The following is a 25,173-nucleotide window of genomic DNA, read 5'->3' on the forward strand; positions in this document are numbered from 1 at the left end:
GGTGAATTAAATTTAATGAACATGCCTTTTTTAATGTTCAAAAGAACTGTAGCCTTCTGGGCTAAATAGTGTCAGCTCAGTATGGCATGCTGAGTGTTCTGGAAACACCCACAGCTCAGTGATGTGCAGCTGAAGCCCTTGAAATGAGCTGTGCTGCACTCAGTACTAGAGCTGGCAGTAGCTAAGCTCTTCCATCCAGGTTTATATAAAGATCCATCTGGTTATAGTTTTGAAGTTAAGGTAACTGCTCTTCGTTGCATGTTTCCCACCTGCTGTTTTTTTTCTTGACAGGGTTGGCCTATGTATGCCCAGTTACTGATTGATCTGTTCAAGTACTTGGCTCCTTTCCTTAGAAATGTGGAACTCACCAAACCTATGCAAATCCTTTACAAGGTAAAAAAAGTGTCATCCAATAGATGCTACTTCCAACCAAAGTTGTCTGAAAGTAGAGATGTTCTGGTAGCAAAATATTATTTGCTGTTACCTTCTGTGTTAGAGTTGAATGCAAATCGGTGTGGGACAGAAGCAGGCAGCCTTCCCAGATTAATTTCCTCCTGGCAATGTTAACCACATGACATAGAATGATGTCTCTGCAAGTTTTTGTGCAGTTTCTTCAGCAGTTACACACCTCATATATTGTATTTTATTTCACAGGGCACTCTGCGTGTGTTGCTGGTCTTGTTGCATGATTTCCCAGAATTTCTTTGTGACTACCACTATGGGTTCTGTGATGTGATCCCACCTAACTGTATTCAGCTAAGGAATCTGATCCTGAGTGCCTTCCCACGGAACATGAGGCTTCCAGACCCCTTCACCCCCAATCTAAAGGTAGAACTTACTTTCAGGAATTTGATAATTGCTCCAAGTATTCTTTATTCAGTTTTTTTGGCAGAGACTGTGAAATTTTGGGAACAGTTTAAATACTTGATATTGATACTAGAATTAATGCAACCATTCAAAAGTTAAAAAGTAATTTAAAACTTAAGTGAAACGGCATCTGGCAGAAAAACAGTTTTTAAAGCAGGTAGGCTTCAATTATATTTTAATGGTCCCTGTATGACATGTTCCATGCAGAGTAGGAAGCAACCCTTGTCCTGTATGAAGTTTGCTGCAGTTGGAGGCATAAATCTTGCCTCTGTGTGGCTTTGTTGGCACCAGTAGATACTTGGCTTGCTTGCAAGGGCTGTGCAGGTTCAGCCTGAAAGGACAGACTTGTGTTAGGTGAGAACTGCACCGAGAACCTCGTGCTTGCACGGAGAACCAGAGGGCTTGTCTTTCTCCCAAGGGAGACTGACTTGATGGCACCCCTAGATCTGACTGGCACATGGGGTTGGAGCAAGGGCATCTTTATCATGTCACTGAAAAGCAGGCTGCTTGAGCAGCCTTTGTGGCTTTGCTGTTTGACAGTTCAGCCAGTAGTTCTTGTCTCTGTTTTGTTCAGCTCATGCTGGGCAGTGTAGTTTGTGCTCCACGGGATGCTGGAGACTGGAGTCCTGGGAACTCATTGTGTCAGAGATGGTGTCCAAGCACTGTGAGACTGTAAATGCTTTTGGATGAGAAACATTTGGAGCCATTTTATCTTGAAAATAATAAGATAAAGCACTGTTCTGAAGCAAGCCTCTTGCATAATGGGGAGAGACTTTGAGAAGTGTTAATGTTACCTCATTAAATTTTTGGGTACATGCCAGTCAACTAATCCTAGACTGATTAGAAGCAAACTTCCTCATGCTGCTAAAGCATTGTCCTGTTGTTCTTCCCTGCCTGAGCTGTGCAGGGTGATGGGAGCAAAGCTGCAGCACTCAGTAAGTTATCACTGAAGAAGCCTCTTCTTGACTTGTGTGGATGTTTGTACTTTTTTAAACTGCCAGACTGTCCTCAGTGTAGATAGGGAGACCACAAAGGCTGTGACTGAATTTCCCTATGGCCTTCACCCTGGAATTTTTTTTATCCTCTCAGTTCCTCCAGACATCATGTAATAAGTTTGCATGCTAGAGATCAAGTTTCTTCTGAAGTCTGCTGTTTTGCTTTCATTGCTGGAAGGAAAAGTGATCAACCCCAGTAGTTAATGTAATGTCATTTACAGATCTGCTTTTGCAATTTGTTCCTTTAGAGATTGTTTGTGGCTCACCTGACTGGGGTTTCTCTCAACAGGTGGACATGCTAAGTGAGATTAATATTGCTCCACGAATACTCACAAATTTCACTGGAGTGATGCCACCTCAGTTCAAGAAAGATTTGGATTCCTATCTCAAAACCCGTTCTCCCGTCACCTTTTTGTCCGACTTGCGCAGCAACCTACAAGTAAGTTTGTGGGGTTTGAGGTTTCTGAGAGTGTTCAGTTTAAATAGCACGGGACAAATGATCTCACTGGCTCAGTCACCCACCACCGCAGGAATTTTGTTGATGTGTTGGTCAACATGTGTTCCAGGCAGCAGAAAAGCCTCTGAAAATGCACACATCTCTGAATAATTCTTCTACTACTCCTTAGTAGGATGTTCAAATGTATTGAAGGCTTTTGGAATCTGACTAAATTTTGACTCCAAGTAGATTAATTGATATAGAAATAAATTTATCTGCATGCTAATGCTGTAGGGGTAAAAAAAGGTCAAATTAGCTAAAACCCAGTGCAAGGTTGTGGCTAAAACCACATTTCAGACATCACATGGCTTGGCTTGTAGCAGACTTCAGGTCTGAAGTTGGACTTCCTCAGAGAATTGCTTAGAAAGAAACATTCACTTGGTGAGAGGAGGGATGTTTGGGCCTCTGGCACTGCTGCTGTATTCACATTGCCTTACCTGATTTTTTTCTTTTAGGTATGGAGTAAAAAAAAAAAGTCTGCTGGGTCTGTTAACACTTTGCTGATGCTTCTGAAGATATATATATATTCAAATATAGTATTATAATAAGCTGTAATACATGCTTCATAATCCATGCTGTATTAGAAAAGGGTAGATGCCAAGTTGAATTTGTGGGTGTCCATATAATCAAGAAGAGACTTGGATGCTGCTGTTGTACATGCTGTACCTTCAAGTGCTGAAGGAATATAGATTGTTCATGGTTTTCCTGTCTTTGTTGTTAGGTATCAAATGAACCCGGCAACCGCTACAACATCCAGCTGATTAATGCACTGGTGCTCTACGTAGGTACTCAAGCTATTGCACACATCCATAACAAAGGCAGCACACCCTCCATGAGCACCATCACCCACTCAGCTCACATGGACATCTTCCAGAATTTGGCAGTAGACCTGGACACTGAAGGTGAGCTGGAAGCACTGCAGTTCATACCATGTCACATTTACAGCAAGTGGGCCCCTCGCTTTAAAAAGGACATTGAGGTGCTGGAGTGTCCCCAGCAAAGGGCAGCAAGGCTCATGAAAGGTCCAGAAATCATGTCTTGAGAGGAGCAGCTGAGACACCTGGTTTTGTTTAGTCTCAGAGAGGAGGCTTGGGGGGGCCTCATCACCCCTCTGCCTGAGAGGGGGTTTTAATGAGATGGGGATCAGTCTCTTCTACTGTGCCTGCAGTGTGAGGACAAGAGGAAACAGCCCTTAGCTGAGACAGGGGAGGTTCAGATTAGATATTAGGAAAAGTATTCTCACTGTTAAGGCAGTCAGGCATTGGAATAGGTTGCCCAAGGGAGGTCATGGAGTCAGCATCCCACAAGGTGTTAAGAGGTGTCTGATCTGGCCCTGGGTGATGTGGTTTAGGGGTTACACTGGGAGTGCTGGGTTGACAGTGGGGCTTGATCTTAAAGGTCTGTTCCAGCCTCAGTGATTCTATGATTTCATGTAGCTGCTAGTGAATTCACAGTAAGGAATGCTATGTTAGAATAGTAAACTGAATACAGGAGCAATGTTATAACCAAAAGTTCAAAGCATTCAGGGGACTTGGAAATGCATTTAATGAAGAAGAATTGAGTTCTTACTGTATTACTGTCCCATCAGCCTGAGCTGATACAGTTTTTACATATCTTCAGTTAGCTTTGTTCCTTGTACCTCCATGAGACAGGCTCAGAAATGTGATCTCAAGCACTGTTAGTGGCTTCTTTTATTCCTTTTTGGCTGTGTGTGAGGGGAGCTGTGTGTCCTCACCGTTCCTCTCCCGCAGGCCGGTACCTCTTCCTGAACGCCATTGCCAACCAGCTGCGATACCCCAACAGCCACACCCACTACTTCAGCTGCACCATGCTCTACCTGTTTGCAGAGGCCAACACTGAGGCTATCCAGGAGCAGATCACCAGGTGAGAGGGGAGGTGTTGCACATGCCAACATATCCGCTTTTTGCTTTTCTTCCTTCTTTTGGGTCTTCTTCCCAGTCCGGGTCTTTGAGCTCCAACTGTTTTTACTTTTGGATTTCAGGGTTCTCTTGGAACGACTGATTGTAAATAGGCCTCATCCCTGGGGTCTCCTTATTACTTTCATTGAGCTGATAAAAAACCCAGCGTTTAAGTTCTGGAACCATGAGTTTGTTCACTGCGCTCCAGAAATTGAGAAGTGAGTATGACTTTAACCACAGAGTCATTAAAATGGGTAGAGCTGAAGCAGTTGCACCTTGAGTTTTTGGTGCTGTCACAGCAGGAAGGACCATTTGCTGCCACTACCACTGCTTTGCTTCCATGTGCAGGTTGTTCCAGTCGGTTGCACAGTGCTGCATGGGGCAGAAGCAGGCCCAGCAAGTCATGGAAGGGACTGGTGCCAGTTAGACGAGCTGCATCCTGCATTCTAAGTGTGCCAGCCTGGAGGTCCTGTCCCATCGACTGACTGAAGACTCTGTAAGGCTCCTCCTGACCTTCCCAGCCCCCTCGATTGGGTAGAACACGACAGACCCTGGGTGAAAGTCTTATGTGGGCATGTTCCAAAGTTTGAGACAAATTTTTTGACTTTTGGCCAAAATTCAGAAGATGCTGTGAATATCATTTTAAACTAGTGTAAATACAAGGAACAGAAACATTTTGTCTGGACTTTTGGGTTTGTGCAAATTGTGTAAAAGGCAGGTGGGCAACTGGTGCCTGTCCAGCTTGTAATAAAGGGGCAGCTGCTGATGCCAAGCACTTGTCTGGGGCAGACCTCCTTGTCCTGACATTCCCAGACTCCCAAAGAATATTGAAAAGCCAGTTATAATAAGTAACTTATTTTTCTTTATGTGGATGGGGGACCTTTCAATCACTAAGTTGTTAAAAAAAAAGGTGGATGTGTTTGGAATATGGGAATTATATGGAGTATGGGAGGGGTGAGGGAGGGGTTAAGGTTCAGTGTTGCTTTCCCCTCACCCTCATCAGATGCTGATAGACAGCAAGTGGAGTGGCAGTCAGAGAATGCCTCCTTCCTGTTGGATAAAAAACAGGCCCTTCAGGTGAGGGTCAGCTGTTTTCAGTAAATAAACCAGAGACCAGGCCTATAGCTTCTTTATTTTTGTTCTTTTTTTTTTTTTTGACAGTTGTAAATTTTGAAAGATGAGGGGTTCAATCTAGACCTTTTCCCATCCCTACCCTGTGACCACACATACAAGTTTAAGTTTGTAAAAAAAAAATTAGAAAAAAAAAAAAAGGAAAAAGAATAAAAATAAAAACCCAAAGGACCAATACAGCCCATTTTGTAAGGATTTTCAATGTTTTGTAAAGTATTGGTCCATGTGTTGTATTTTGTAGCCTTTCTAGTTCTTGGGCTTTAGTTCTCCCACTCTTGTATGTATGCATACTGTAGTTACACATTAAAAGTCATGACATGCAGCACGTGCCACTCTCCTTATTCTCTCCAGTTCCATCCTGGCTAGTTGGTGTCTTTCAGAGTCTGTTCTACCCATCCAAAACCTGCACTGCAGTTTTCCAGTGTGTTTTGGGCACTGCCTCTTGAAAGCAACTGGGTTTGTTTCTCTAGTGTGAGGTCAGTGGGGAGATGGAATGTCTAGACAGGGCCTTGCTTTGAAGTGCCAGAGAAAGGAGAGTTATGTGGAAATAGAAATGTCTTAGTTGCAGCTTCATGAGCAGTTTGTCTCAGGCAGAAGACTGCAGTGGAGGGGTACAGAGTGTAGAGAGCACATCAGCTTCATTTCTAGTGCCTTCCACCCTGCTGTGGTTCTCCAAGGCTGGGCTTGGCTGTGGGAAGGGTAGGCAGCTCCAGTGTTGCTAATGCTGCAGAATCCCTTAGCCTGTGCCTTACAGCCTGGCAGATGCTGGGAAATAGGGCTCCACTGCTTTCTTTTTTCATAACATTACTAGTTTGTTAAACCTAGTTGGCTGCTGTGGTGTGGGCAGAGAGGAGGTCAGGACTTTCTAATCACGTTTAAGGGGTTCTGTATCAGGCTCTGCATTTCCTGCGTGGAGCAAAACCCAGCTCCAAGGGGCCACTGAGCCAACTGTGCCAGTGGACAGCAGCTCACAGGGAATCCTCTACCTATTTCTGTTCTGGGCAATCTTTTTCAGTCACATGTGTGTCAAGGACTAGACTGTGGGCAGGTCCTACAATTCCCTGGTGTTTCTATAGCAGCTCACCAGTTGTGCTGAAACTGAGCCTTTTGAAGTTGGAATTTTTTAGTTGTGCTGTTGCAACTTCAGCTTGGTCCTCCTCCTGTGGGGTTAGGATACAGAGAATTACCAGCAACCAGTTTTTCTTTATCTGGTCCAGATGCCATGGGATTTTTTCCTTCCATTTGACTGTAGCAAAACCATCTGCAGAGCTTATTGCCTTGTCCTGGTGGCTCAGATGTGTCCCTGGTTCTGTACTAATGCTGCTGTGCAAGGCTGGTGTTGCAGAGACTGGGAGGTGGACAAGACTCAGCCAAGATCCCAGTAACACAAGTTGGGCTGGTAGGATGGAGGCTACTGCATTCACATCCTCCCTGTGTTGCTGAATTTTAGGAACTCTCTGAACACGGACAAAGAGTCAGGTTTAGAAAGGAGACATTGTTTATTCTGCACAGGGTGCAAGGTGGAAGTTTTTCCACAAATCAAGCACACCAAGGAATAAAAAAGTGAGAGAATTTAAGCACCAAAGTTTACATAAACCCATTTATCTAATACATAGTTGCCTCCTACCTAATGCAGTCATTTAGCTTGTGCAACCCTTATGCAGTCCTTGTTACTGTGCCTGTGGGGACCTTTTCAGAAGTCTCTGGTGGTTGGTTGGGGAGCTGCCCTCGACTCAGTTTCAAGCAAAGTTCAGCTCAGGCTGCACAGAACCCAAGGTTTAGTGCCAAAGGTGATCTGCAGCTGCAGCTCCATGTCTTCTAAACAATTGCCAAGCAGGGCATAAAATACCAAAGCTTTCCATAAGGATAAAGCAACACCCGTTTAACACACCTGATAACATCTCTTTGTATTCAAAAGAGGGGTTAAAGGTGAGAATAATACCATCAGCTTCCATCTGCAACAGAGATCAAAGGAAGGGACAGAGAATTCTACTTAAAGATATAAAGAATTCTGCTTGAAGATATCAATTCCCTCCCTTGGAAGCTTTTGAAATATTTTATTATTAAACACTTGCACATTCTTTTGGCTACTATTGTTCCCAATTATATTTAAATCTTGGAGGTAGGTGTTTCATGATTCTCCACATTTTGATATACAATCCCAGCACTGAAATAAAAAGCAGACAGGTTAGTTTTAAAGACAATTATGAGATGTACCATTTTAATAAAAATTCCTGGTGCTGTTGGAGCCCATCCAAATAAAATATTCCACCAATGGTGATTTCTATCTTTCTTCACTCTTTCCATTACCTGGATTTCTGATGGAAATTTCTGATTGGTGTCATGACAGACAGTAATCAAAGTCTTTCTACTACTCTGTTTAGCTTCTTTTAGTAATTGCAAATTGCAAATTTTTATGTTGTAGCAATTTCTTTACTAGCATAAGGCTTATACCCACAGAGGTGAGTTGTATAGTTAATTAGGCTATAATTTGTTTTTAATAGTTGGAAGGAAGTTACTGGGGCTGAATAGTTAAAAATGACAGCCTTTGATTTGGTTAAGTTTACAAACACAAAAATTAGAGTGTGATTTAATTGATTATCCATTTCTGTGTATTCCCAAGGAATACTAAAGCATACACACCCTTTAGTTATGTATACAAATACTGGTTTTATATTAATCTCTGGCCGAATTTCAAAATTACAGATATTCTGTTCCATATCTAGGCAGGTATCTTGAGTTCAGTTGTATTTCCCTCCCAGACAAACCCTTGTTCTTGTGCTGCACAGGTGCTGACATTTGTTATCTGTTCCTTTCTCTGTTCTGTTGGATGTACTTTGGTTCCATTACTGATCATGCCTAGAGCAATAACAGGATGAATATCATAGTCTTTAGTTTTAAGTATAGTCAATATTAAATAGTATTTGTTGTTTCCCTACCTCCTTAATTATGTGTGGGTTGGTTTCCCAGGCTTGAGGGGGCTTGGGAGGTGTTAAAGGTTTTACTTTTACTTTTACTTGTATCCAATGGCCTTCTGCTACTACTTCATCTCCTGTGGCTCAGCAGTGATGTTTACCTTCCTCCTCCTCCTTATGCATCAAAGGAAATTCTAGAGAGTATGTATTGTTGGATTCCCATCTAGTTGCAATGTTAATTAACAATTTCAATTCTCTTCCATCCCTGTTAAACCATTGTACAATTGATTTCTTGTTACAGTATTTGACTGGACAAGAAAGAACAAAAGGATTATCTATGTGAGTTTCCTATTCAGAAGGATTAAGGCAATTCAGGTAAACATGTCACAGTAAGGGGCTTAATCAATGTAAAATTATACCAACATTATACAAAGTTTGACATCTGACACTTGTCCCAACAGTCCTGGTTTGTGCAATAGTGTTTGTGTAAAACAATTACTGCAATTAGAAATGCTACTACCCCTTGAGGGCATTCAAGTTCTGTGTAAGACAGGCTTTCTTCCCAGGTACAGTTCATTAATTACTTAATTTTTTTTTTTAGTCCCAAAGGTCCAGAGGGGGAGGCTTCTCACTTATCTAGTCCTGTAGTTTTCTTCCCTCATAAATGGTGGTTCCAGGGCTCTAGTCCTTGAAGTTTCAGAGCCATGTGTTGGGAGGAGAACCTGCTACGGTCCTTTCCAGTGTTCCTGTAGTGTCCCATCATTCCACAGTCTCACACAGATCCTATCTCCTGCCTGGAATTTGTGAACAGGCAGGTCCAATCCAATCCAATCCAATCAGATTTCTGTGTTGAGGGGTTTAGTGTTGTCAGCAGCTCCAGCTGCCAGATGTTTACTCTGAGCCTCTGCAGTAAGAGCTGCCAGTTGGATTTCTGCCCTCTTAATCTGGACAAGGAGCTGCTCTTGCCTTAAATTTCTGATGCTGAATTAAGGAACCCACTTACTGTTCTGACAGTGTATGCCTGCCTTCCTAAACAGCCGCTGGGAGGTCTGGGGTTTCTTAAGGCCTCTGGAAGAAGGTGATGTTTGTGCTCCAGAGCTCTCACTGTACAGTAATGCCACCCAAAATCCCTTCAGTGCTGTCAAGATACTTCTTTATGTAGAGGTAGCTCAAAAGCCACATGCCATATAAGGGACAAGTGGGCCTATAGTCAATCTTGCCATCTGTCCTCCCTGCTGCAGGATTGATGTCCAGAGGCTGCCCTTCCCCTGGGATCAGTCCTGGGCAGGTCCTGTCCTGGGGCAGTGAGGTTTCTATCGTACCAGCTCCAGCAGCTGATGCAAGATCCTTTTCTGTCCGTAACGCACGTGCAGAGCCTGCTGCTCCCTTCGACTCAGTTTGTCATAAGCCTCCTTGTTATCTAGCAAGTCCTGCTCTGCTTTCAGGTCTGACCTGTAGCACTCCAGGGTCAGCAGCACACTGTCATAAAGGAGCTTCTTGCAAGGGGTTTTTAGTCTGGAGAGAGCCTCGTTGGAAAGGGTAGAGTTTTCCTCTTCCTCACTGTCATCTTCCCAGCCATCTTGTTCCTTATACTCCTTGAATTCTTCTTCTGACATGCACAGCACCTGTAATGACCCAGGCAAAGGGACAAGTCAGTGGCAGTGTGAGCACATCAGGCTTTCTCCTCTGTGGAAGAGAAGAGCCACGTGGAGCAGGTGAGTTATTCCTCAGCCACACTAAAGGTTAACAGACTGAAACTGGCTTAGATCCCTAATTGCAGGCAACTTCTGTGTTAGAAGAACGTTCAAATAGAAAACCTGGACATCTTAGCTGTCACCTACGAAGTTTTGAAAGCTCCCTAGAACAGCAGTGGCCATGGAGCGAGCTGTTCAAAACAGGTACGAGTACAGATGGGTGGCTGGTTGAGGAGAGGAAGATGTTTTAACAGCACCTGGGAGCTGGACAGCCACAGCCCCTGCCACTGTTCATGCAGGAGTGTTGGTACCAAACTGCCTTCCCATGCTTGTCCCCTCCACTGAGCCCTTCTGCACTGCTGGTTAGCCCAGCTGCGCTCTGTGCTCTCCTTGTGTAGCTCTCTCCCCCCTCCCTGGCTGTGCTCACCTTCAGGGTCACGGACAGCTCTTCCTCTGTCAGCACCTCATCCCAGCCAAGCACAAAGGCACCTTCCTCGCCCACCATCTCCAGCTGGCACAAGAAGTCCCACTGCTCTGAGACCAGCTGCTGCTGCGCTTCGCTCCTGGCACCTGTTTGAAGACAGCAGAGCTGCAACCCCAGCAGGGCAGGGGGCGAGTGGAGAAGGGCAAACAGGAGGCAGAAAACAAGGTGTGGCCCCAGCACCTGAAATGCTGTGCATCAGGCGTTATTTTTCGTGTCGCCCTCGATCCCTGCTCCGTTACATCCCTGTGTCCCGGATCCCTGCTCCGTTACATCCCTGTGTCCCGGATCCCTGCTCCGTTACATCCCTGTGTCCCGGATCCCTGCTCCGTTACATCCCTGTGTCCCGGATCCCTGCTCCGTTACATCCCTGTGTCCCGGATCCTCTGTTACATCCTTGTGTACCCGGATCCCTGCCCCGTCCCCTCCCGGGGTGCCCGCGGGTGGCACTCACGCCGCAGCGCCGCCGCGCGCACCGTCACCATCTGGATGTCGGCAGTGTCGTGGGTGTTGCCGGGGTAGGGCTCGGCGAAGCCGTACATGTGCAGCAGCTGCCAGTTGGCCATCTGCCCGTAGGTGTTGAAGATCTCCTGGCCCTTCCCCACAGGCTGCGTGGTCACCATTCGCAAGCAGTGCTGCGGGCAGGGAGAGGGGAGCTCAGAGCTGTGCTGCTCCAACGGGGAAACACCGGGTTTGAGAGCGGCTCAGGTGACCCCCAGCTCTCACTGACCAACTCCAAACACGCAGCAAGGCTTCATATTAACAAGATCCAGGCCAGACTCGCTGCCCAGGGATGTGTCTCCATTCCCAAAGGCCTCACAAAAGGGGAGCCAGGCTGTGACAATGCCTGGCATAGCAGCTTTGCACTCACAGGAGAGTACTCCAGGTTGGCGTTGTGGTTGGCCACGTGATTCAAAATATCTGCTACAGGCACCATCATGGGAGGATTGGGCCCCTTCTCATCTTCATCTTCCTCCTCCAAAGGTTCCTGAAAGCTAGATGAAGGGAGATGAAGACAAGCCTGTGGTTCACGTGGCAGCACAGGGCAAGCTTATATACTCACGTTCTCATGCAACCGCAACCTTTAAGTAACAGCCTCTAATTGTTCCTATGATCCTGCTCCTTGTCCTTACTCCCTGTCAGAGCAGAGCCCTCACTTCTCACCTGTAGGCCATGACAAATGCCACCAGCTCCTTATACAATTCCAGAGTGTGCAGCTTGGGGTCAAAGACATCAGGGTGGGACTCCATGAAAGGGAGGATGATGGAGCTGTACTCCAGGTGGATGTTAGCTAGATCCTTGTCCACGGCTTCTGGAATGCCTGTGCCCTGCAGGAGCTTTGTTCGCTCTTCTTCAGGCCTGTTGCAAGAAAAACAGATGTTCTGCCTCAAGGAGAAGAGTCTACAGACTGCTTCCTCCTTCAAAATCTCAGCTTCCCCCTGCTCTGCAGCTCCCTGTTCTCTGGCTGTGCCTGTACCATAACTCCAAGAGAGTCCCTCAGGCTCCTGCCAGTGCCAGCACAGGGCTGGAACAGAGGGCTGGGGTTGCCCAGTAGGACCAGATCCATGCCCAGGACCCTGCTCAGCAGCCCCTGGGCTGTGCCTGCCTCCAGCTGCCAGCCTGGGCCTCCCCCCAGCCCTGCCTGGTTTTACCTTACCAGAACATGGGGTGATCCAGGCTCCGGAAATCCTGCCAGAGGGAGAAATACGGCTGCCACTGGGAGCTGCTGGCTGTGTACTCGTGCAGCAGGGCCAGCAGGAGAGGGACCCACCCGGACTGGCTCTGCAGGGACTCCTGGGCTGAAGAACCAGACACAGTGGAGAAAATGTAAGTTGATCTTGAGGTGTTTTTTTTCCTCAAGGAACCAAAGCCTGACACCACAAGCCTCAGTGCCACCTTCACCCCGGAGGCAGGAGTTCTGCTTGTACTCTGCTTTGTCTTGGTTTGTCCTGAGCTGAACCACAAGCTGCTGCTCTGCAGCTCTCCCAGACCCTACTGCCCTGCCATCCTCAGCCTGAGCCTATGGGTGCCTTCAGAAACCAAGGAACAGTACTTTTCCCTACAAAGGCCTGTCCTGGGCCTCCAGGGAAATGGAAGTGACATGAGCCTGTCACTTGGAAGTTGGAGATATTGGACTATTGGGCTTTTCTCCCTGCCCGGCAGAGCTCCACGGGAGTTCCTTTAGGGGCCCCCCTTCCTGGCTGGTATCTAACAACCCTCCAGCAGGAATGTCCCCAAGGCTTTATCCCAGACCCATTAATTCCTTTAAAAAGCAAAGCAAACTCGAGTGCCACGAGAAGCTTGTGCTCACCTTCCTGCAGGAGGGTGTGGATGGAGGTGGTGTGCTGGGACAGCAGCGCCGTGCGAGGGATGGTGAACAGGACCTCTCCCGCCTCCAGCTCCTCGGCGGCCAACAGGCCGTACCCCGCCACCGCGCCCTCCCTGCTCAGGCGCACCTGGGCCGGGAGGGTAGCGGTGACGGGCGGGCCGGAGACACCGGAGCGGCCCGGGGGAGGCCCGGCCCGGCCCGCACTGCCTCACCTTGGGGCTGAGCTCCACCCCGGCCCGCCCGCACCACGCCAGGAACGCGGAGAGGGGGTCGGCGCTGCCCTTTCCCCCGGAGCCGCTCCCGGCCGCCGCCTGCGGATGGAAACACAGCGTGAAGGGGAAGGAGCTGCGGAGCCGATCGCAGAGCCCCGGTAAGGGCCGGGGGTCTCCCCCGGTGCCCCCCGTACCTTGAACCTCTTGGGCGCCGACGCCATGACGGAGCCCACACGTGGTTCCGCACCACGTGGTGCCGCTGGGCCCTTCCGGGTGGGCGGGGAGGCTCCGCCCCTCCTCGCGGGGCTGACGGTGTCCGCTGAGGGACAGAAAGGGCCGGGGGGGCGGCCGCGGAAACGCGCCCGCCAGCCTGAGGGGTTCGGGGGTTTCTGTGCGGGCTCTGGGATGGTCGTAGAACCTCCTGTGGGGTCATGGGGCCTCCGAGCACCCTCTGAAGGGTCTGGGGTCCTTGTGGTGCCTCTCGATGGGATCCAAGGACCACCACGTGTCTGTCTGCGGTGTCTGGGGACGTTGTGGGGTCTCTCTGAGGGGCTCCTCAGGTCTCTCCCTGCATTTTGCTGCCCCCATCCCACCCCGGGGCTCTCCCCCGATGCGCGGGTGTCCCCACCCCGGGGGGCTGCACTGCTGGGCTCACACGTCCAGGCGTGGGTTAAAACCAGCGGGCTCTAATTAATTAGGATAATTAAGCTCGTGCTCTTGTTCTGTCAAGACCATCCCCCTCCACCCTGCGTGGGGCTCTGATCTCCCCTCCAGGGCAGTCCTGCGGCTCATTAGTCCCGTCCCCAGTCCCGGCAGAAGGGGGGCCGGTGCCATCGCTGGCGGCTCTAATTAAGCCAATTAGTGCGCACGAGGTGTTTGAAGAGGCCCCACGGGGCTCTCCGCGGGCTGTCCCTGCTGCTCCCCCACTCCACCAGCCTTTGGGATCGGCTTTAATCACCTCCAGCCCCTCACTGGCAGGGTGGGTTCCCTGAGGGGCAGAGGGGTCCTCCGAGGGCTCCGTGTCTCTGTAACCCAACTCCTCGCAGCCGCCTCGCTCCCGCCTTACCCGCTCCTGCAAAGGCGCTGCTGGCGCTCGGACCCGAACCGAGGGTGCTGCAGCCCCAGAGCACGGACCCCAAACCCCTGTGCGATCCCCGTCCCAGAGCACAGACCCCAAACCCCTGTGCGATCTCAGCCCCAGAGCACGGACCCCAAACCCCTGTGCGATCCCAGCCCCGAGCGGGGACCCTCCGGCACAGAGCACGGCCCCTGTACGGTCACATCCCCTCCCCGCTCCCCTCCCACGGCAGGACCCTCCCGCCTCCCTCTGGGAGCTCCGGGGAGCGGCGGAGGTTTTACAGCCGCTCCCGCATCATCCTGCTCCCCTCCCTGCCAGCGCATCCCTACGGCACCGCATCTTCCCAGGGCGCATCCCCAGGATGCCGGATCAGTGCCCGCGGGATTCCCAGGAGCCGAGTGTTCAGCCCCGTGTGCGCTGGCAGCCTCGCTGGGTGCTGTGGGGGTGGGAGAGGTCAGAGCAGGTCCCCACACCGTCCTTCCAAACGCTGCAGCAAAGTGGGGTCCCCCCTGCCCGTGCTGGACATCCCCCCAAACCCCACACAGGAGCCTGGATAGCTCAGTTGGGAGAGCATCAGACTTTTAATCTGAGGGTCCAGGGTTCAAGCCCCTGTTCAGGCGGTGGCTTTATCCTTTAGGAGCAAGAAAGGGGAGCCTCGTGGGCAGCAGCAGCATCCCCTCCTGCTGCTGGCATCCCTGCTTCTTTTCCCACCACCATCTCCCCCAGAAATGTTCCAAGTCCAACTCATTCCCATCTGACACCCTCACAGCACTGCTCTCTTCTTCCAGTCACCCAGGAGTGCAAAGAGAGGGATCCCACACTCATGGCAAGACAGGCAAGGCTGTTACACATGAAAATAGTGAAAAACAGAATGGATAGGAGAGAGGCACAGCTGGAGGGACAGAAGAAAGGGCTGGGGTGGGTACTGGGGGCTCAGGGGTGGGGGTGAGAAAAGCAAGTGGGGGGGATCCTGGGGCTGAGTGTGGTTTTGCCTTGTGGAGTTCTGCAATACCCTCCACGGGCCTTTTGGCATGTCCAGGCCCTCCCTCACCTCTGGGTGTTGCTCTTCCTTATCCTCACTCCCCTCTGTTCCATTTTGGGCCCATGCCCACCCCAGCTCAGGCAGACGCTCCCGGGAACCCACCCCTGGTGCACGGGATGCCATCCCTGGTGCCCTGGCCTTGGCAAGGCTGGGGGGGAACAGTGGTGTGTTTTTACAAGACGCTGCACCCCCATCAACCCACGAGCTTATTTTATTGTCCCGATGAACTTTGCTTCCCAGCGGCTCCGATCCTTCCACGTGCACGCGCCGCGGCTCGGGCCGAGCGCCGGCCCGCGCCTCCGTCGGCATTCATTTCTTGCCAGCAAGAAAACAAAGAGATAATAAATAGGAAGCTTATTTGTGGGGAGGGCCCAGGGGATGGCCTGGGGTCACGGGCCAGGCTGTGCCTGGCCCCGGCCGGGGCCAGCGGGGGGGCTGCAGGCGGGACAGCGCGGCCCTGGGCCGTGCACTCTGCGAGGCTGGGCATCACCGGCCCGGGGGGGCCAGGGGGATATAGCAATCTCTATTTAATTACAGTAAAATAGACTATTTAAAAAATTATTTCTAGTAGTTAAAAAAGTGTCGTGGTCCATCGCACCCCGGCAGGGTCAGGGAGCTGTCCTGGGGTCTGGGGACGAGCCGACCGGCGCAGGGATGGACCCCAGTCCGCTTCACCCTCGGGAGGGCCCATCCTGGGGGGTCTCTCACAGAAGGTGCCCTGAGGGGGCTGGCAGGGTGGCCACCACAGGTGACAAAGCAGGGCACCGTGCCCCCTGCCAGCCCCATGGCCACTGGCAGACCAAAGGCAGGGGAATGGGTGCCCTCCCCCCCAGACCCCACAGCGGGGCTGGTCCCTCACCCCGGGGCCTTAAATGACATGACAGCAGTTGAACTGCCCCAGCGAGAGGAGGCTCTCCTTGGAGCCCGGCCGCAATTTGAAGGCCAGAGCTTTCTCGCAGAGTGGGATCTGCAGGAGCCTGTCCCGCAGGCTGCCCCCCTTGCCCTTGCCCGGGTCCAGCTTGATCACACTCTCTGCACCTCCTTCGGTGCCTGAGCTCTCCACTGACTGCCGGGCGGGGCTGGTGGGAGCCCCTTGCCCTGGGGACGTGTCTGTGGGGCTTGGGAGGGAGGCAGGGGTCGTCTCTGCCCCCAGCACCTTGGGTACCCCAGCACAGCTGCTCTGGGGTGACAGGACGGCTCCCCTTTCCTTGGGGAACTCTGCTGAGGAGCCCCCGGGCTCCATGTCCTCCTCCCTCCTCGGGGGCTCAGCTCCACGCCCCCGCAGGCCCAGGAGACCCCAGCCCCCCGTCGCTCCCTTCCCAGCCCAGGCTGCCCCCGGGCACCCGCCCCGGCCCCCCAGCTCAGCCTCTGTCCCCCAGACCTCCCCACGGCCGGGCGGGCGGTGGGCGCGCAGGAAGGCTCGCATCTGCTCCTGGTTCAGCGAGCTGCTCTTCCTCTCCATGGCGCTGGGCCTCCCTTCCTCATCCTCCTCGTCCTCCTCTTCCTCCTCGCAGATCTGCTGCAGGGCCGGGGTGCTCTTGGTGATGGTGGTGTCGACGGCGGGGACCTTCAGCAGGGTCCTGGTGGGCTGCCGGCCACCAATGTCCCCTCCGGGGGGCAGCCAGGAACCCCCAGCGAGGCTGCCGGGCTCCGAGAAGGGCAGGAGGCTGCTGGCACCGCCCCCGGAGCCAAATGTGTCCGATAAGTTGGTCCTGAGGAAGGGGAGAGAGGGAGGGAGGCGTCAGTACCCAGCTGGGCATGGAAAGGGCTGTGGCAAGGAAGGGGACAGGGGACTGGCCAAGACCCTGCACTGGGGACCTGGAATGGCATGGGGGGGGGAACATGGGACAGGGGGAAGGAGAGGGACTTACCTGCTCTGCACTTCCTTGGCCAGGTTGTAGACGAGGCTGAGGCGGTGGCCCTGCTTCTCCCGCTTCTCCCGCAGCATCCTCTCTGCCAGCAGGAAATACGTGGCCGTGATGTGGTTGTAGCGATCGGCTTCCAGCGCCCTGTGCAACCGAGGGGCTCACATCAGCACACCACAGACGTGCTGGGACCCCCTGAGCCCTTTGCAGGGGCTCCCACCTCGGCAGCCCAGCCCAGCACTCACTCCTGGATGGTTTCCCGATCCGCGATGTTCCCGCACATCATGGCCTGGAGGATGATCTCGTGCTCCTCCTGGGACACGCGCTTGTGGGAGGTGAGGGGCAGCAGGGAGCGGCTGGCGGGGGACGGGTCCACCCCCTGCAGCCACGTGTGGCCCTCGATCTGCTCCAGGGACGCTCGCTGCTTCGGGTCCCGCTGCAGCATCCTGGAGATGAGACTGTGGGAAAAGGAGACACGCTGCAACCCTGCAGCAGCACATGAACCCCAAACCAGGCAGCTTTACCCCCCTTTTCCCACCTCAGGGATGGGGCACCCACCCCAGGGGCAGCATGTTGGGGTCTGGGGGTGCAGTGAGGGGGATGGTGCTTACTCAGCGCACTGGGCCGAGACGTGTGGGGGGACGGTGTAGCGGCAGTCCATGATCATGGTGAGGGTCTCGCTGTCGTTGGCCTCCTGGAAGGGGGGGTGGCCGCACACCAGCATGTAGAGGATGACCCCCAGGCTCCAGATGTCTGCAAGAAGCAGCAGCAGTTCAGGTTGCACTCCCCGTGGGCCGAGATTCTCCACCCCAGGGACCCCGGGGGGGGCCACCCCACCAGCCCCTAATGCCGATCCAACAGACACCAGTGGGAGGCAACAGCTCCCAGGGCCTGCCCCATGGACAGGGGGACTGCAGCCCCACCAAGGCGGGGAAAGACCTTCCCCATCCCCACATCCAATCAGGTCTCAAGGGGCTTCACCAAAGCAGTTGAGGTCTTATCCCCTGGTCCAGGCAGGCATAGGGAGGCCAGCCCTGAGCTCTGTCCCACCAGTCACTCCCCCCCCGCCCCTCCAGTGCCATCTCATGGCATTCCTCAGCTTCTCATTCCCAAACCATTCCACCACAACCATCCTGGCACTGGGCTGTGCTGCAAGAGACTGCAGTGATGGGGACACAGCACTGATCTGGGCTTTCAGGCTGTGTGGGCACCAGCTGGAGTGGGATCACTGCCCTGTCCTGAGGGCACGGATGGAGACAGCAGCATCTTCACTGGTCCCTGCCCAGAACACAAAACTCCTGCAGAAGGCACATTTAGGATGCTGAGCACGCCCCGGGGCTCTCTGTTAATACCTTCAGCTGCTTAAGTCGAGTGTTCGAAAATTTCTCATCTGCGTCGGTTCTCTCCCTTCATTTCCCTTTCAGCGCCACCAGCTTATTTTCCTACCGCCTCCATAAGCTATCCCTGCTCTCGGCTCGGGATCCGCCTTTTCCTGAGCCAATGCTGGGCTTTTTCCTTTAAGGGCTTGTGTTTTGCTTTGCTAAATCCTCCTGCCCTAATTCCAGCCAGCCAGCCAGCTCAGATCCTGCTTCCCTCCCGCGTCCCCTCTGTCACAGCAGAGCCTCTCAGAGCCCCCAGCCCAGCTCCCTGTGCCTCGGGACAGGCTCCCCAGGCCCCCGTGCCCCGGCCAGGGGAGGAAGGGCGCTGGGAGGCACAGAGAGGAAGCGGTTTTCAGGGCGGGGATGGAGCAAAGGAAACTTTCGGAGCTCCTCCACCCAAACAGCAGCATCCCAAGCAGATTTCCTTCCGGCCTCACCCCCCCCCAATAACCACTAGCGCCAGATTGCTGGCAGCTGCGTCCTCACTCTGCTTCTCCCGAGCCCTGGCAGATGCCACAACGGACTCACAGCCTGCTCGGGCTTTTTCCCCTCCCCGCCATGAACCGTCACCCTGTGGGATCTCAGCGGGTGCTGGGATGGTCTCTGCAGGGAGAACCCCCCGAGCCAGGGCAGGGCTGGGCAGCCCAGCACCCAGGGGACAGCTGTGCTCCCTGCAGGGACAGCAGGGCCACCGGGTGCTCCCAGCATAAGGGGCCAAAAGTGAGGTGGTTCCTGGCCAGCAGGACCACACTCCAGACATGGGGTATGAGGAAGGCAGGTCCCCAGGGTGCCTCACCACCCTTACCCACAGCCGGGGCGTCGTACTCATCCCCGAGCAGGATCTCCGGTGCCGAGTAGGCCAGGGAGCCGCAGCTGGTGGTGAGCATCTTGCCGGGCTGGAAGCGGTTGCTGAAGCCAAAGTCGGTGAGCTTGACCACCCCCTGCTCTTGGAAGAAGACCACGTTCTCGGGCTTGAGGTCGCGGTGCACCACGTGGAGCTTGTGGCAGTAGGAGATGGCGTGGACAATCTGGGCGAAGTAGTGCTTGGCCCGCGGCTCAGCCAGGCCGCCCTCGTGCCGCATGATGTGGTCGAACATGTCCCCGCCGTCGCCCAGCTCCAGGATGAGGTAGAGCTTGGCGTGGGTGTCGATGACCTCGTAGAGGCGCACCACGTTGGGGTGCTGGACCAGCTTCATGCAGCGCACCTCCTGCAGGAGCTGCCCCGCCGCCTCCCCCGCCAGCTTGCTCTTGTCGATCACCTTGACGGCCACGCGCTGCCCGGTGAAGACGTGCCGTGCCAGCTTCACCACGGCGAAGTGGCCCTTGCCCAGCGTGCGCTCCAGGTCGTACAGCCCCGCGATCTTGCCCTCGCCGCAGCCCTGCGCCCCGGCCATGGCGGCCTCGGGCATCGGGCGCTGTGGGACGGAGGAGACGCTGAGCAATGTGGGGTGAGGGATGGAGCTCCCCTGAATAGCAGGTCCCCCAGCACCTCGGGCATCAGGACCCCAGCAGCTTGGGTACCCTGACACCCCAGCTCCCAGTCCCCATCCCGGGATCTAGGCACTCATCTGTATCCCCACCTCCAGTCCCCAGCACCCTGGACATTCCAGTACTCCCACCTCCACTCCTGAACATCCCAGGGTACCCCATTCCTCATGTCCAGGTCCCCAGCACACTGAGCACCCCAACATCCTCTCTGTCAGTTCCCAGCACCCTGGACATCCCTTTACAGCCCTGCTATTTCCCAGCAACCCAGAGGGCATCCAGATGTCCAGCACCACAGCACCCCGGGCACCCCAACACTCCTGCCAACAGTCCCTCATCACCCTGAGCACTCCTATACCCCACCTGCGTGTTCCCAGCACCCCAGGCACCCCAAGACCCCCACCTCCAGGCGTCCAGCACCCCTGTCACCCCATGCTACCACCTCCAGATCCCAGCACCCTGGGCACCCCAATACTGCCAACCTCCAGGTGTCCGGCACCCTGGGCACCCCAACGCCCTCACCTCCAGACCGCAGCACCCCGGGCACCCCGGTGCCCCCCCTGCAGCCCCCCGATACCCACCGCAGCCGCTGCCCCCCGGTGCGCCCCGATGGAGCCGCTCTCCCCGGGGCGCGGAGCTGCGGCCGCCGGGGCTGCGGTGCCCGGGCGCGCCCGCCCCGCTGACGTCAGGGCGGCTCCGGGATCGCGCCTTAAAGGGCCCGGCCCGGTGCCCACCGGGGGTCGGGGGGGATGCTCCTCGCTCCTCCCGACGGGGAGACCCCCGGCACCGCCGCCCCGACGGCTCCCGCGGCCCGGCTCCTCAGTGCCCATGTGGGGTGGGGGCACTGAGGGGGCATTAGCGGTAACGAGGGCTGGTGATGAGCTCTGTGAGCCGCCCGCCTGCCTGGATGCTTCCAGGAGGAGAGGGAGAGGGAGAGCCGCCTGCCCGGGGTTGTCTCTCGAGGGTCCCGCTGTGGGATGGATGAGCTCGGCTGTGCTGCCCTCCTGCCCGGGATGCCCGCTCACGGCACCTCCGCTGTGCCCCTGACCCGCTCCATCGCCCGCTCCCACCCTCCCTGCAGCCGGGAGCATCGAGCCGGGGGCGCAGCCCCGGCCCCCCTTTCCCCCTCCCTGTGAGCCCTCTTTTCCTGGAAGCGGCCCGGCGAGCGGCCGGCAGCCTCATTTAGCTCGTTACTGGCCATCGGGATGCGCACAAAGCAGATGTTGCTCCTGCAGATTAAAAAGCTCTCAGCGCGGCCGCCCTCATTCCCGCTAATGCCTTCCCAGAAGTCCTGGCCCGCGGCCCCGCCGGCTGCAAACAGGCCCTAATGAGCCGGGCCGGGGGCCCCGAGCGGCGGTGGCGTCAGCGGGGACGGGGACAGCAGGGCTGGGGACCCGGAGCCCCCAGGGCTGGGGATGGAGGAGCTGGGGCTGGGTGGGGCACTCGGCACCCACCTGGGCCTCGGGGATGGGAATGGGAATGGGCTGCCAAAGCTGCCTCTAACCCGAGATGAGCCTTCGCCCAGGCACGTGGGTGCAGGAGACACCCGGGTGCTGTGCTGGGGGGTCCTGACTGGGTGTTGTGCGCTGGCGACCCAGGCGGGTGCTGAGTGTTTCCAGCAGCCAGAGGAGATGGGACGCGGCAGTCGAGCCTCTCGCTGGTCCTGCACTCGCTCAGCCCGTCCCTCAAATGCAGCAGGAATCAGATCATGCTGGGACAGGGCGTGTGAGGGGCAGAGGGGGCCTGCAAAGAGCCCCAGGGCTGGTGCTGCAGCCAGGAGTGGTGGCTCATGCTCTGCTGGGAGGTCTGGGGGGTCCCCGCCATCCAGGAGCAGCCTGGTAAGGGCAGAGCCTGGGCTGTCATCCTCCCTTGCTGGGAATGTCACAGCCCACTGAACCTATGTCTTATCTTCCCATTTCCTTGCAGCACTGAAGTCACTCAAGGCCATGAGCATTCCCGAAAAGAGCCTGGCTCTGGGGAGCTGCAGGTTTTCCAAAGGAATTATGAATGAGAGACACGGTTAGCCTGGAGAATCTGCAGATGGCCAGTGGTCAGAAGCTGGAGGACTGCTGGAGGCTCTGGACTATGAGTGGACGCTTGCCAGGAGATACAGATAGGCACCATTCCCTTTGAAAACCAGTCGAGCTTGGCTTGTTTTTGGCCAGGAGCCCGTAGCCCTGATAATTCTCTATTTGGGAACTAAGAGGTGCCCTCAAGTTGCAGCCTTGGTGCTTCTCAGGCGTGGCTGGAAAGGGAAGCAGTCTGGAAGGGCGGTGGGGATCACTTCCAAGACACCTGGGGGTTTGGGGTAGCGGGGAGCTGTCCCTCCCACGGCTGTGCGGGGCACAGGGCAGGAGTCCCCCCCTCCCGCACTTTGCCCCGGCGGCTGCTCTCCATCCAGACAAAGCCCGTTTTCCAGAGAATCCCACCTACCTGGTAGTTAGTGGAGTCATGTGGCTGCAGCACTTAATTAATAAAAAGCCGATATAAATCCCAGGAAGCGTGTGGGGCGGAGGACACTGAGGCAGAGAGCGGTGGCGGCGCTTCCAGCGGGCTCGGTGGAGCAGTGAACGACGAGCCCCCTCTCTGCTCGGAGAGGTCAGTGCCTACCGTGGGAAGGGGCTTGGGAGCGTGTGGGGTGTGACTCCCACGGGTGTGGGGCTCCCCGAGGCGCAGAGGGGTCTCTCCTGGCAAAGAGCTGGGTGGCTGTGTGGGATGGGGAGAAAAGGGGTGGCCAGCATTGGGCTGCTGGAGCCAGGGCTGGAGCCCCAAGGTTGCTAAAGCAGCAGGCACTGGGTTTCCCAGGATTTGGCTGACAACAGCAACTGTGGTACCCCCTCCTGGCCCCTTTCCTTTTGCTCCCTAAGAGTCTCTCTGCTTTTTACAGCTTTCAGGCCCCCAAAGCCCACAGCCCGACCCTGCAGCTACTCCTGTCCCCCAGCCCAGTTTGCCCAGTCCTTCCCTCAGCTGTGCCTGCTGTGGTCCTCCCCCCACCCAGAGCCCAGCCTCTACTGGCATTTCCATGCTCTGAGCCTGGCAGGAGCCATGTCAGATGTTTTGGCCACATCCTCAATGGTCTGGTGGCTGCTGAAGGCTGTGAGTGGGGCAGGGGGCACCCTGAGCCACTGCACAAAGGCTTGGTCAAGTCTCAGTCTGTTCTCTGCTGCTCCCCCCTCTCTGTGGGGAGATCCTGAATGTGCCCATACGTGGGGTGCCCCACAGCACGTGCTCTGGAGGGTCCACGTGAAGGTCCCAGGTGTGTGGGGGCCCAAAAAAAGGCTCTCAAGGCCAAGGAAGCAAACAGCTTGGCACGGTGGCTGTGCTGGCAGAGGCTGCCCCTCGCTGACACGGCACTGCTTGGGGGGTGATGCCAGCGGGGGGGCTGACACCAGACGGGCCCTTCTGCACAGGTTGTCCCCTGGGACCATGCTGAACGTGCTGCTGCTGTGCTGTGGGCTGCTGCAGGGGATCCAGGCCGTCCTGGACCTCAGGACCACCGACCTCAGCTGTGGGCACCTGCAGAAGGCGAGCGGGGGGCTGGAGGGCGCGGACAGAGCCCGCCACGCCAGCCTGCAGCAGAGAGCCAAGGAGGCGCCTGCAGAGCCAGTGGGTGAGTCCTATGGCCCCCTTGCCCTCCACTGACCCCCACCAGCTGCTCACTGCACTGCCCAGCGCCCCAGAGTTGAAGTGGGGGGTCCCCCTAAAGCAGCACAGCTTCTTCTAGCCCTGGCTGGTGAGAGCAGCCTGGCAGCCCACAGGAAGCGGGGCCTTTTTCTTGTGGGGAGCAGAATCAGAGCTGATCCCCCCAGCAGCCTCCTTGTCCAGCCTCTCTGTATCTCACAGGACCTCTCCCCAGGCTGGGGTTTGAGCAGATGGCCCTGGAGGTCCAAGAAGCCGATGGTGACCTTGTGAGGAGAGGTGGTGTGCTGGAACCACAGGTAACCCTGAGCTTTCTTACAGACACCTCAAAGAGCAGGAAAGCATCAGGCCACAGCAGCCTTCTCTGTGCCCCTGGGGCCAGGGGAGGTTTGGAGCCCAGCACGGTGCTGCCTGGGAAGCACTATCTGTTCATCACCTGGGGAGCAGCCAGGGCTGGGATGAGCTGAGGCTGCCCAGAGACACAAGGGGCTACAGCACTCAAAGGAGGGTGGTGCAAACCTCTGCTCCTGCAATCCATTTAATTAACCTCAAGTGCAGCCCAGGAAGACTCTGCAGAGCAGCAGCTCACTGGGCAATACCATGTTCAGCCTGGCTCAGCCCTCAGTCCCTCTGTTTGGGCAGGAGGCACAGCACCCTTCACTAAAGTCCAGGCTGTGCTTCAAAATAAATGTGTGCAGAAAGGCCTTGAGACACAGTGGATGAGGCAGTGAACCCTGCAGAGAGATCACAGGGCTCAGCGGTGATTTCCAACAGGCTGAACCTGGAGTTGAGCACGACTGTGCACTGCTGGCAGTGGCAGGTTTCAGCAGCTGCTCCTGGCTCTCTCCCACGCAGTCCTCTGTTGCTGGTGCAGTGGTCCAGCACCAACTCTGCCCCTGCTGTTCCTCCTCTCTCCTCTCCAGGCATCCTCCACAGAGCTGCAGGCTGCGGGCCGTGAGGAGCGCTCCCCCCGCCGCTGCGTCCGTCTGCTGGAGTCCTGCCTGGGCCAGCAGGTCCCCTGCTGCGACCCCTGTGCCACCTGCTACTGCCGCTTCTTCAACGCCTTCTGCTACTGCAGGAAAATCAGCACCAATTTCCCGTGTGGCAAGAACTAGCGCCCGCCCCGCGGGGCTGCTCCCTGCCCACACGTGTGCCTCCTCCTCTGCAGCTCCAATAAACCAGCCCTTTGCAAAAGCCACTGCTGAGTGGGAATGGTGTGCTGTGTCCGCTGGGGATCTCAGGGGAGAGGGGCGGCAGCAAGGTGAGGGTGCCTGCACACGGCTGGGTACCGTGTCCACACAGCCAGGAGTGCAGGGCACCTCCACATCAAACAAAATGAGCCTTTCCCGGCTGGGTAAGTGGTGTCTCAGCAGCAGGGGTGCTCCAGGTGATGTCTTGGCCACGCTGCTGTCACCCACAAAATTGGGTTTTTTCCCCGGTGTGCAACGAGCCGGTCCTGACACACTCACTCGAGAGAGAGACTGGTTATTGATTCAGAGCTGTCGAGCCTGGGTGCTTGGGGCTATTCCACAAATCCAGCACGTCCCACTGGACTTGCCATGTTGTTATTCCCACACAAAGTTCAGAGGCAGTAAATTCCCAAGCACAGCTGCTCTGTTGGGTTGATTGGTAATTTCCGTACAAAT

The 25,173-nt window shown here is 55.1% G+C and overlaps 4 protein-coding genes and 1 non-coding gene across 12 annotated transcripts in view; 3 read left to right on the plus strand and 2 right to left on the minus strand.

The window, feature by feature from the left end:
- CNOT1 (CCR4-NOT transcription complex subunit 1) overlaps positions 1 to 5,730 on the plus strand; it is a 55,116-nt gene extending 49,386 nt beyond the window's left edge. For 5 of the 7 annotated variants that reach the window (XM_032700774.1, XM_032700779.1, XM_032700775.1 and 2 more), the window contains exons 43-49: positions 292 to 393; positions 655 to 828; positions 2,152 to 2,301; positions 3,080 to 3,260; positions 4,110 to 4,242; positions 4,361 to 4,495; positions 4,626 to 5,730. In XM_032700774.1, the coding sequence (XP_032556665.1) occupies positions 292 to 393; positions 655 to 828; positions 2,152 to 2,301; positions 3,080 to 3,260; positions 4,110 to 4,242; positions 4,361 to 4,495; positions 4,626 to 4,704 (954 nt within the window). In that variant the 3' untranslated portion in view covers positions 4,705 to 5,730. The remainder of the gene's footprint in view (positions 1 to 291; positions 394 to 654; positions 829 to 2,151; positions 2,302 to 3,079; positions 3,261 to 4,109; positions 4,243 to 4,360; positions 4,496 to 4,625) is intronic. The other 2 variants (XM_032700780.1, XM_032700781.1) reach the window with 1 other exon arrangement.
- Positions 5,731 to 7,600: 1,870 nt separating this feature from the next.
- Positions 7,601 to 13,320, minus strand: SETD6 (SET domain containing 6, protein lysine methyltransferase). Its single transcript, XM_032700838.1, has 9 exons — positions 13,234 to 13,320; positions 13,040 to 13,138; positions 12,810 to 12,954; positions 12,156 to 12,297; positions 11,663 to 11,857; positions 11,370 to 11,493; positions 10,953 to 11,133; positions 10,445 to 10,587; positions 7,601 to 9,948 (listed from the first exon to the last, which is right to left on the minus strand). The coding sequence occupies exons 1-9, from the start codon at positions 13,258 to 13,260 to the stop codon at positions 9,637 to 9,639; spliced, it is 1,368 nt and encodes a 455-aa protein (XP_032556729.1). The 5' UTR covers positions 13,261 to 13,320; the 3' UTR covers positions 7,601 to 9,636.
- A 1,344-nt stretch (positions 13,321 to 14,664) lies between these two features.
- On the plus strand, positions 14,665 to 14,737 carry TRNAK-UUU. The gene has a single exon. It is a non-coding gene; the product is annotated as a tRNA-Lys (tRNA).
- Positions 14,738 to 15,352: 615 nt separating this feature from the next.
- LOC116793173 (SNF-related serine/threonine-protein kinase-like) lies at positions 15,353 to 22,476 on the minus strand. 2 transcript variants are annotated; one of them, XM_032700818.1, is made up of 6 exons: positions 22,322 to 22,476; positions 19,209 to 19,818; positions 17,636 to 17,777; positions 17,270 to 17,482; positions 17,031 to 17,168; positions 15,353 to 16,871 (listed from the first exon to the last, which is right to left on the minus strand). In XM_032700818.1, the coding sequence occupies exons 2-6, from the start codon at positions 19,810 to 19,812 to the stop codon at positions 16,028 to 16,030; spliced, it is 1,941 nt and encodes a 646-aa protein (XP_032556709.1). In that variant the 5' UTR covers positions 19,813 to 19,818; positions 22,322 to 22,476; the 3' UTR covers positions 15,353 to 16,027. The 2 variants fall into 2 exon arrangements, with proteins under 2 accessions (XP_032556709.1, XP_032556707.1); XM_032700816.1 differs by lacking the exon at positions 22,322 to 22,476 and adding an exon at positions 20,470 to 20,517.
- On the plus strand, positions 22,213 to 24,718 carry AGRP (agouti related neuropeptide). Its single transcript, XM_032700879.1, has 4 exons — positions 22,213 to 22,486; positions 23,299 to 23,498; positions 23,732 to 23,826; positions 24,451 to 24,718. The coding sequence occupies exons 2-4, from the start codon at positions 23,315 to 23,317 to the stop codon at positions 24,640 to 24,642; spliced, it is 471 nt and encodes a 156-aa protein (XP_032556770.1). The 5' UTR covers positions 22,213 to 22,486; positions 23,299 to 23,314; the 3' UTR covers positions 24,643 to 24,718.
- The last annotated feature ends 455 nt before the right edge of the window (positions 24,719 to 25,173 follow it).

Source organism: Chiroxiphia lanceolata, chromosome 13 (assembly GCF_009829145.1).
Source record: "Chiroxiphia lanceolata isolate bChiLan1 chromosome 13, bChiLan1.pri, whole genome shotgun sequence".
NCBI lineage: Eukaryota > Metazoa > Chordata > Aves > Passeriformes > Pipridae > Chiroxiphia > Chiroxiphia lanceolata.